Source organism: Leopardus geoffroyi, chromosome A1 (genome assembly GCF_018350155.1).
Source record: "Leopardus geoffroyi isolate Oge1 chromosome A1, O.geoffroyi_Oge1_pat1.0, whole genome shotgun sequence".
NCBI classification, from domain to species: domain Eukaryota; kingdom Metazoa; phylum Chordata; class Mammalia; order Carnivora; family Felidae; genus Leopardus; species Leopardus geoffroyi.
In genome coordinates this window covers 5,076,008-5,087,770 of record NC_059326.1, presented here as the reverse complement: position 1 = coordinate 5,087,770, position 11,763 = coordinate 5,076,008, and the positions used below count along the sequence as shown (strand labels likewise).

General features: G+C 40.5%; 1 protein-coding gene across 1 annotated transcript in view; it reads right to left on the bottom strand.

Annotated features, from left to right (window-relative positions):
- Window positions 1-3,131: 3,131 nt before the first annotated feature.
- Window positions 3,132-11,763, bottom strand: part of NUP58 (nucleoporin 58) — a 50,930-nt gene continuing 42,298 nt past the window's right edge. Inside the window, exon 15 of the mRNA XM_045458400.1 lies at window positions 3,132-3,536. Within this exon, the coding sequence (XP_045314356.1) occupies window positions 3,454-3,536 (83 nt within the window). The 3' untranslated portion in view covers window positions 3,132-3,453. The remainder of the gene's footprint in view (window positions 3,537-11,763) is intronic.

Genomic DNA, 11,763 nt, shown 5'->3' with positions numbered 1-11,763 from the left:
TAAAAGCTCATACTACGGGGCACCTGTGTGGCTCAGTTGGTTAAGCGTCTGACTTTGGCTGAGTTATGATCTCACCATTCAGGTTCGTTGAGTTCGAGCCCTGCTCTGCGTTGACAGCACCTGCTTGGGATCCTCTGTCTCCCTCTTTCTTTATCCCTCCCCCACTCACATATGTGAAAGCACCCGAACAGGCGTGCATGCTCTCTCTCTCAAAAACAAACATTAAAAAAAAAAAAAAAGCAACAAAAACCTCATTACTCAATAGCAAACAAAAAATCAATTAGAAAATGGGCAGAGAATCTGAACAGACATTTTCAGTGAAGACATACACATGACCAAGAAGTACAAGCAAATGTGCTCAATGTCACTCAACATCAGGGAAATGAAAATCAAAACCACAAGGAGGTATTGCCCTTATACCTGTTGGAATGGTATAACGAGAAAACAAAAACAAGAAACAACAAGTGTTGGTGAGGAGGTAGAGAAAAAGGAACTATTGCGCACTGTTGGTGGGAATGTGAATTAATGCAGCCACTGTGGAAAGCAGTATGCAGGTTCCTCAAAAAATTAAAAATAGAACTACCAGATGCCCCAGAAATTCTACTTCTGGGTATTTGCCCAAAGGAAACAAAATGCTAATTTGAAAGGATATGTGGCAACCCCATGTTCATTGCAGCGTTATTTACAATAGCCAAGACATGAAAGAAACTTGTGTCCATCAGTGGATAAAGAAAACGTGATACACACACACACACACACACACACATATACATATTCCAAGCCTGGAATGTATATGTGCAGCATGGTGATTACAGTTCATTTGCAAGTTGCTAAGAGTAGCTCTTACAAGGTCTCATCACAAGAAAAAAGAATCGTAGCTATGTGTAGTGATGGATGCTAAGCGGACTTACTGTGGTGATCAATTCACAACATATACTGATAGTGAATCATTATGTTGCACACCTGAAACTGACATGTCAATTATATCTCAATAAAAAACTATTGCTCCTTTAACTTACTAAAATTTTCTCATAAGTAAGGTCATAGCTCTCAGATCTATTTTCTTTCTGGAATTTGCTAAATGTTTTACATATTTCATGCTCTGTGATATGCAGCTATATCTCATGGCCAAACGTGATGCATTCCAAGCTTTTATGTTCTTCATAAATATTTAAAAAAATTTTTTTCAACGTTTATTTATTTTTTTTGGGACAGAGAGAGACAGAGCATGAACGGGGGAGGGGCAGAGAGAGAGGGAGACACAGAATCGGAAACAGGCTCCAGGCTCTGAGCCATCAGCCCAGAGCCTGACGCGGGGCTCGAACTCACGGACCGCGAGATCGTGACCTGGCTGAAGTCGGACGCTTAACCGACTGCGCCACCCAGGCGCCCCATAAATATTTTAATTCAAATAAAATAAATTTCAGAGTGTCATATTTTCCCAAGGCCCAAAGTATAACTATGAGTCATTTGGTTTTATTAGTGTTCTCTAAATATTATAAAATTAATATTTAAAAAAAGAGAGGTCAGATCGTGTTACTCCTCCACACAAATTCTCCAAAGACTTACTATCTCACCCAGACTGAAAGGCAAAGCCCACATAATGGCCTCCAAGGCCCTACACAATCCGATGGCATTTTTACCTCTGATCTTCCCATAGGTTCTTACTCTCCTCCCTCTCTTCATTCCTGCCATACATCTGATGCTCTTTGGGCCAATGAGTCCTCCTGCCTTGAGACGTTTGCATTGTTTCCATGGCCTGCTTTTGCCCATGACTCTGCTTGGCTCCCTGCATCATCACCTCTTACCTTTACTCAAATACCATCTTCTAGGTGAGGCGTCCTGTAGCTACTTCTTGTAGCACTGTAAGCCTCACCCCAGCAGTCTCTGTTCCTCTTTTCCACCTTGTTTCTTCCATACACTTATCGCCACCTAAAATTCTACGTATTTAACATATTACTTTTTATATAGCCCATGTCTTCCAATTAGAATGTATGTGCCACGAGGGCTGGAATTTCTGTTTGATGTATTCACTTACCTATGCCAACACTTAGAAAGGTGTCTGGCCCATAATAGTTGCTCAACAAACATTTGTTAATAGAATGAACACAGGAATGGTATATGCTTCATAAGAATCAAGTGCGTAATATACAGATAGCCAATAAGCATAGAAAAAGACGGCCAACGTCATCTGTCATTAGGGAAATTCAAACCACAATGAAATACTACTTCACACCCACTAAGAGGGCTATAATTTTTTAAAAAGACAATAGCAAGATAATGAAGAAATTGGAACCCTCACATATTGCTGGTAAGACTATAAAACAGTACAGCTACTCTGGAAAAATCAGACAGTTCCTCGAAATGTTAAATAGAGAGTCACCACGTGACCCAATAATTCCTTCCCTAGGTACGCACCCATGAGAAGTGAAAACACGTGTCCACACAAAAACCTGTACATAAATGTTCATAGCAGCATTATGCATAATAACCAAAAAGCAGAAACACCCGAAATGTCCGTTGATGAGTGAATAAGCAAAACATGTTATACGCATGCAATAGAATATTATTCAGCAATAAAAAGGAGTGAAGAACTGATATGTCCTGCACTACGGATGATCCTTGGTAACATTATGCTAAAATGTTAAAGCTGCCAGTGACCCTTACGTGAAATGTCCGAAACAGAAAGGAGATGAAAGTTTACCTAGGACTTGTGGTGAAGTGCTGGTGAAGGGGATTGCTAATGTGTATGGAGTTTCCTTTCAAGGGGGAAAAATGTTCTCAAATTAGACTGTGAGGGGGTGGGGGGCGCCTGGGTGGCTCAGTCGGTTGAGCACCCACTTCAGCTCAGGTCGTGACCTCGCGGTCCGTGAGCTCGAGCTCCGCGTTGGGCTCTGTGCTGACAGCTCAGAGCCTGGAGCCTGCTTCAGATTCTGTGTCTATTCTCTCTCTCTCTCTCTTAAAAAATAAACATGAAAAAAATTTAAAAAAAAATAAAGTTAGACTGTAGTATTGCCTCACTTTGTGAATACACTAAAAACCAGTGAATGTATACTTCAAATAGGTGAATTGTGGGACATATAAATTATATCTCAGGAAAGCGGCTTTTTAAAAACGAATGAGTTGCATAATTACATCAACAAAGATTTAATTCACTGTACTTGGTCAATTCCATTTTGTATCACCTTTTCCTACCCATCTGTAAATTTTCCACAATTCCTTATAGACGCTGAATTAGTGGCCTACTTCCCAGTAGTGTTTTTAAACCCTCTCTGTAACTGGTTTATGATCCATTAGATCATCCTTAAACATCAAGGGCAAGTTTTCTTTCCTGAATTCAAAACACCTTGGCCAAACTCATTAAGCCTTATAGTTCTATTCTTAAATAGTGACGTTGGTAAAATGATAATCAGAAGTTCCTTCAAAGTCGGTATTTGTTGATTCAGTGACTGCTCAGAACTGGATTTTTCTTCCTATTTCATTGGTTTCTGTAACACTGGGTTTTCGAAATCCAGTTAAAACCTGTGATTTGTTGCCTGAGAGAAAAAGAAAAATAGTTTAGACCGTATGGTGACAATTCTAATATTTGTTGCATGTTTAGCTTGCCTGGACACCTGCCGAAGCACCTCATATACGTGAACTCATTTTCATCTTCACAGTCAACCTGTAGCATAGGTATGATCTCTATTCCACTAACGCGGCACTTAAATAACTTGGCCAAGTGGTGGAGGGCATGGTTCCAACCCCTCTGCAGAGTAAGGTCCACAGTGGGTCCCTGAATTAACCCCTTTCCCACTGTAGTAATCACTCAGTTCGTAAATATTCATGGAGTCCAATCAAATGCTAAGTATTGAAGATACAAAAACAAACCAAAATAATAACAAGACAGGGCTTTTGTTCTGGGATCACAGAATCGAATGTGGGAGACAAATACCTCCTCGAGTGACAAAAGTATATGTGGTAAGCCTGTGTCATAAGGTCCAAAGTCCTCCTGGAGTGCAGAGGTGTATGCTCACTTTGCCAGAGGAGATGGGGAGGATGAGGACAGAGGGCACGGAGAGGCTAACCTCTATTCCAGGCAAAGGAAGCAGAGGATGCAAATGCAGAGTGGCAGGAAAGAACTTAGCACCCTGGAATGGCCTCGGTGTGTGAGAGCAGCAGAAGAGCAGAAGAGGGCTTGGGAAAGTCGACGCCAGGCTTTGAGGGACCTTGCAGATTATGCTAAAGCGTTTGGAATAAAAAGTACCAGAGAGTATGGGCTTTACATAACCCTGTCTGCATTTCAAGGAGGTAACGAAGAATTCGGATGACTCACAGGGGTAGACACAATGAAAGGGATGCCAGGTAGGAGGCTGTTGTAAGAATTGACACAGATTTTTTTAAAGAGAAACAAATTAAAAATTTGCGGTTTCTTTCTCTTTTAGAGAGAAATGGCCCCAGGAGCGTGGTTAGTACTGTCTAAAGCAGCACCGTCCAACAAATATCATGCAAGTCTCATATGTAATTTAAAATGTAAATTAGATTAATTTAAATTAAAATTTAGGAGCCCCATTAAAACAAGACAAACACATGAAAATAAGATTTTATTTAACCTGATACATTATCATCTCAACATGAAATCAAAATAAAAATATTAATTAAATATTTTATTCTTTTTTCATGACAAGTCTTCAAACTCCAGTGTGGATTTTATACCTAAAAGCTTCTCAAATGCTAAATTTGCTTTGGAGATTTCATAAAATTTACAATCAAAAAGTAGAATCGTATATCTAGGTTGTTCCAAACACCCTCAAGTGTTGCCCAATATGTAGTTGAACGTCCATTTTCGAATTTAAATTGACTCAAATGAAGATTTTAAATTCAGTTTCTCAATCACACTAGCCATATGTCAAGTGCTCGGTAGCCACGTATGGCAAATGGCTACCATTTTGGGCAGTGCAGATTGAAATACTAATTCTGAACCAAGGCATAATGACTTACCACACTCTCCTGCTTGGCTTATCATAGGTGTTCACTAAATACGTTTGCTATTATCAGAGAGCATAGACTTGAAAAATAGAGAATCACTAATTCTAAACCAACTGCAAATAAAAGTGTATCACATGGGAGGAGTTCTTTTTGAAACCAAAAGGAATAAATGCTCAGCGCATTATTGTTTCGGGCTAAGTTATTTAAAAGACCGTTTTTCTTTAGACCAATCCCTTGTTCAGCTACTGTAGAAAATGCACACTATGATTGGAAAGAATTATTATTTGTTATTAACACACCTACCAAATAGTAAAACACAAACAAATGAGTCCCATTATAGAACTTTAAGCCATGAAACAACGGGTCAGGAAACAGACACTGTGCAAGAAATTGACTAGCCCTCTGGCAGGAGGGAACGCATCTCCCCTGCCCCCTGCTGTCAGCTTCCCGGCACTGCAGAGCTCCCCTTGTGGAGTCATTGCTTTCAAAGCGATGGTGGAAGGTCAGAAGCTTTCCGCAGCACTGAGAAACTTGCCAGATGATGAGTATGTTTTCCTTCCTAGTGACCATTTGAGTGGACTAGCCATCGTCACTCTCACATCTCTGTGAATGAGGAAGGCTGGGAGCCTGGCTCTCTGTGCGTTGGTTTCCCCATCACGGCCCTAGCGCAGGAGAGTGTAGAGAAGACCCGTATGATAGTTAAAGGAGAGAAAGGTAAGGGACCAAGCCTGTGGGCCACAGAGCAAATGACGACACTGGTGCAGCAGGTAATTCAACAAGCGAGGTAAATGTAAGAGAAGGCAGGGAGCAGTGGGGACGGGGGTTAACTGGAGGGTCAATGACACCTCTGAAAGGGGAAGTTCCCTGGGGGGGGGGGGGGGGGGGGGTGGCAATCGCTGCTGCCAGATCTGTCTGCTTGTGTTTGTTCACAAGTAAGAGATTGGGGATTTCGTGTAAAATCTGGTTTTTAAAAGTCAGCACACATTCTGTGGACCAAACAGATCAAGTGACAGCTCCCTAGTTAGTTTGCAACCTCTGAACCTAAAGTTACACGAAGGTCAAAATCAAGAGCAGCATCCAAAAGAGAGTTCAAGTGAAAGCTAGTGAAGGACAGTTATTTTGAAGAAAGGGTAATGCAAACTACATCATAGACCAAAGAGAATACAAGTCACTGCTGGGATAAATCCAATCTAGGTCAGTTTATATCCGTATCAGGAATAAGACAGATTCAATACAATATGTACTCAAACAATTAAGGTAAGGCCCTCTCTTTGGAACTGAACAGCCACATCAACCCTGGACTGCTATTGGGCCATCACAGGAAAGAGAAATAAACCATCTTGTTCAAGCCACTGTATTTTCAGGTCTCTTACTAAAGCAGCTTTGCCTGTATCTGAAGTAATATGAGCCATGCAAACTAAGGAGACGTCCCTGCAAACAGAAACCCCCTGTGTTAATAGCAAAGAAATGTTAGGAGCTGGAATGGAAGAGTAACTGACTAGCAGATCAAGAGAGCTGACTTTCACCATGGTGGGGAAAGCTGAGAAGGAAGCTACTGATTACTGCAGGAAGAGGTGAAAGTGGGACTGAAAACAGAATTGGCCAAAAGCTTTAAGGGGTGAAAAAGGTCGCTTCCAAACAGAGAGAAGGGAAACTGCTTTTTTAACAAGGCTTATGGAAACATGACTCTTTTAACTGTGTTGTGTGATTTTGATAAAAAATAAGAATTAAACATGAAAATAATAAATTCTGCTATATTCTCTTTTTTAGTATTTATTTTTTTTAATGTTTTATTATTTATTTTTGAGAGTGAGAGAAAGCAGAGCACGAGTAGGGGAGGGGTAGAGAGAGAGGGAGACAGAATCTGAAGCAGGCTGCGAGCCGTCGTCGGCACAGAGCCCGATGTGGGGCTCAGACCTGAACTGAAGTTGGATGCTCAATCCACAAGCCCCCCAGGTGCCCCTACTGTTTATTTACTTTTGAGAAAGAGCATGAGAACGAGCGGGGGGGTGGGGGGGTGGTGGAGGAAAACAGAAGGTCCAAAGCAGGCTCTGTGCTGAGCACAGAGCTCAAATTCACGAACTGTGCGATCATCATCTGTTGGACGCTCAACCAGCTGAGCCACCCAGGCGCCCCTCTGCTATTTTCAACAGTAAGAAATTCCCTAAACTAATAACTAAGTCAGGTAGAAGGGGATAATGATACACCAAAATATATAAAAATATATCTTTAAATGTTTACATATCATCAAAAATAGGAATGACTTTCAATGATACATTTTCAATTTTCTTTATATACAAATAATTTGAATTATATCTGTGTATATATACAGACACACACAGATACACACACTTCACGCACAATTACAGTTTTAGGGGAAAAAAATACAAATAAGACCACGTAGGATCAACACTGTGTAAAGAATCTAAAGTGGTAGTTTTTAGAAACTTCTTAATAGATTACTTAAAAAATAAGATAAAATGATTACATCAAACAAGGGCTCAATCTAGAAGATACAGTTAAAAGATAGTTTTAGTTTTCATAGTGACACCTATACAGTTCATCAAGTAAGATAAGAATAAGAACTTGTCACTCATGTTGTTTATCTAAGAGTTGGTGTCCTTGAATCAAGTTCTCCCGTCTATCTAGGAGAAAAATTTTTAAAAAGAAAAAAAAAAAAATGCATTGGCCAGAGATTTAACTTTTCTTCTGCCTTCTGAATATATGACAATACAGAATGCATTAAATTTGGAAATGACAGTGAGCTGAACGTGCCATCATTTGAAAATCAAGTTCTAAAAGACTTCACTTGAATGACACCGGGGATATCAGAGTTTGAGTCTTAGCATCCTCACTTAGGACTTGCGGGACTTTGGGCAAATTAGCTGCTTCTCTCATCTCTAAGAGAGAAATGATCATATCACCTGTCTTAATGTCACTGCCATATTTAAAATTTCATGACCGTCAAAGCACGCTATAAAGTAGTAGGCATGAAGTCTCTTTTCAAGTTCTGCCATTCCCCAATTACAGTCTGGCACCAGCCACATGGCTGAATCTTCTAAAGACAACTTCATACAATTATGAAGTTTTAATGGTAAACAAATACGAAAGACTACAAATTGTAAAACTTTAAATGTATTAGGGGCACCGGATGGCTTAGTTGGTTGAGGGTCCAAATCTTGACTTTGGCTCACATCATGATCCCAGGGTCATGAGATCAGGCCTCGCGTCAGGCTCCATGTTGAACAGAGACCCTACCTAAGATTCTCTCTCTCCCCTCTCCCCAGCTCACATTCTCTTAAAAAACAAACAAAACAAAACAAAATAAAACAAAACTTAAACTGTCTTAATTCTTTTTTCCCTCTCATTGACTTCTCACTCTTTCCCAGAAGTCATTAAAAAAAAGACCAATAAACTTGGGCAATTTTAAAACTTAAAATTTCTACTCAGCACAAAAATAAACCATAAATAGGTGAAATGATTAACTGCAAAACATCTGCAATACATAAGAAATTATTTTAAATGCCATAATTTTCATTAAAAAGTTACATGGCTCCAAGAGTAAAGGTTTAAAATTGTTAATTTTTCCAAACATCTCTACAGATAGGAAGGGATTACATCCAAAGAGCTCTTACAAATAATTTTTAAAAGCTGGTTACTACCTACACAAAAATGTTGAAACTCATAAAGAAAATAAATCAATAAAACTGGATACCATTTTCACTGATCCTACCAAAATTATTTCTAATAGCAAAAAATATACAGTCGAAATATTCACCAAAAGGAACTGGTTATGAAACAGACTGTGGACATACATGCTATGCAGTTATGAAGAAAAACAGTAACAGAAGAAGAGAAATTAAACAGAAACTTCCTCTGGAAAGTGAGGTATTTGTTGCTTTTTATTTTCTCCCTTTATCTTGTTCAAATGTAAAATTATCTTTAATTAAATAAATCTGTGGTTCTTCAAATTCAAATTGTTAATACTTCATTAAAAACAGGGGCTCCTGGGACTTGGGTGGCTCAGTTGGTTAAGCATCCGACTTCGGTTCGGGTCATGATCTCAACTGTTCGTGAGTTCCAGCCCTGCCTCAGGCTCTGTGCTGAGAGCTCAGAGCCTGGAGCCTGCTCCAGATTCTGGGTCTCTTTCTCTCTCCCTGCTCCTCCCCCAATTGTGCTCTGTCTCTCCGAAAATAAACGTTTAAAAAAAAAAAAAAAAAAAAAAAAAACTAAAACAAAAAAACCCCAGGGGAGCCAGGGGGCGTGGCTCAGTAGGTTAAGCGTCTTTGGCTCAGGTCGTGATCTCACCGTTAGTGGGTGGGAGCCCTACCTCGGGCTCTGTGCTCACAGCTTAGAGCCTGGAGCCTGCTTCTGTCTCCCTTCCTTTCTGCCCCTCCACCGTTCGTGCTCTGTCTCAAAAATACACACTTTAAAAAATTAAAAAAAAAAAAATCCTATTCATTCATTGCTCAAAGCCACCTATTCCAATTTTCTTGGGAGTTTCCCCAGGCCAAGTTAATTTCTCCTCTGTGCACTCAGTAATTTTCTTTGTATCTTTATCCTATCACTTAATAAAAAGCTCACATTAGAGTATACTTACTTATAATCCTCAACTCTAGAAAAACAGCCTGGTCTTGAATTCTGGCCCATTCACTTACTAGTGACTTGTGCCTAATTTCTCATTTGTAAAAAAGAAATGATAGTACCTACCTCATAGGACTAAGGAGTAAATGAGTTCGTGTATGGAAAGCTCTTAAGAGCAGGCCCTTGCCTCCGCTTAGCACTGATGTTAGCTAACATTACTGAGCACAGAAAATACCCCATTGCTATTTATATTCCTCTAAATTCCCAGCACTGACTTGCACACAGCAAATACTAACAAATGTTTTACTGATTTTTTTTTTAATTTTTTTTTCAACGTTTATTTATTTTTGGGACAGAGAGAGACAGAGCATGAACGGGGGAGGGGCAGAGAGAGAGGGAGACACAGAATCGGAAACAGGCTCCAGGCTCTGAGCCATCAGCCCAGAGCCGACACGGGGCTCGAACTCACGGACCGCGAGATCGTGACCTGGCTGAAGTCGGACGCTTAACCGACTGCGCCACCCAGGCGCCCCTGTTTTACTGAATTTAACTGACTTGCTACCAGGGGATTCAAAGGGTTGAGGACGACAAAAACAAGGTCTCTGCAAATTAAATTTACAGCCCAGTCTTCAGGACTGTGACCTTTGTGAGCCTGGTAGGTTTTTTGTTGTTCTTAATTGACAGAGTACGTAGAAGAGAAAGAGTGCATTAGACTGAGTAAAGTAGGAAGAGGCAAAAAAAAAAAAAAAAAAAAACCAAAACACCACATTTGGCCCAGGACCAACTTGTCCAGTAGCCCCTACTCTTCCTCAACCGGCTGCTGTCCCTCAGCACCCAAACTTCTGGCCCATTTCCATGGTCTCCTTGTGCCAGGGAAGGTTCATCTCTCTGTAAGGCAAGAAAAGGATCGAGCCTCACCCGTTCTGAGCATGTGGTGCTCTTGGGTTACAGGAGTCAGGCAAGCCTTCCTGGAAAAGCTTTCTTGCTAAACTTCTTACCTTCCGAAGATTCAGATAGTCCACACTGCTCCCCTTTACCCTAAGGTGGGCAGACCACCCCTCATGCTTCTCTAGGAGCTTCTTCACAGGGAAGCAGTGGGAAAGGTGGCTCCAGAAGTCCCGCACCTGCTACCTCCTCACACAACACCCTCCCTAGGATGCCTCCCTCAAGTGCCAGAGCCCCTTGTACTTACCTTTCTTTGATCTATAGTTTATTGTATACCTGGAACTTTCCATATAAATCATGTAATGACATTACCTTGGGAGGCTTTGAGGGCTTAGGCATGAAAATCAGCGTGCCATTCCTGTCATCGCAGAAAACCGCAGCTCCGTGACTTGACAGACATGTGACCTCCAGTAAATTGCATAAAATAAGCCTCAGTTTCTTCATCTAGTAATTGGGAGTTTTCTGCTTTATAGGGTAATATTGAGATTAAACAGAGTATATAAAGTTGCGAGTGTGGAGCCCAGAACAGACATGTTACACACTCAATAAATGGGAGACACCTATAGGTAGAGGTGACTTTGTGAAGATTGAAATTAGGCCCCCCAGCTGAGATTTTCCAGGACATTGACCCCCTGTTACCAAGTCCCAGGGTTGTATCCCCTAAATAATTTCGTGGTGTGTGTTCCAAAAAGTACAGTGCAGCCAGGATTATGCATGGCGAGACCAGGGCAAGGCACGGAGGAAGGGGATGTCAAAGCAAATGTGATAAATCATTCAAACCTAAGTATTTCACACATAAAAATCCCATTACAGTATTTCTAAAAGCGCTATTCAAATTCCCACAATATTTGAGATTAGTAAGACATTAACTTGGGTTTACTGTATCATCACAAAAGAACAGTTAATCTGCTTCGGTAATAACGTGAATGACCTTGTACCAAGTGCAGGATAAAAATCCACACTCAGAAATAAAACCAAGATGCAGTTAGTAAAAGCTTAAAGAGGTATCTGATAAACACTGTAAAACCTTGCAGAAAGAATGAGTCCTAATATATGCACATATCATGCTATACATATTAAGATGTCAACTCTCCCCAGATCATAATGTATTTCATTTGTATAAACCCAATCAAAATCCCAGTAAGATCTCTGAAAGAAAAATATAGGTCCTCAAGCTTATCTTAAAGAGTAAGTGTCCGAAAATAGCCACCCCACACAAAGACAAAAACAAAAACAAGATGGGGCAGCTCCCCCATCAGGTACCAA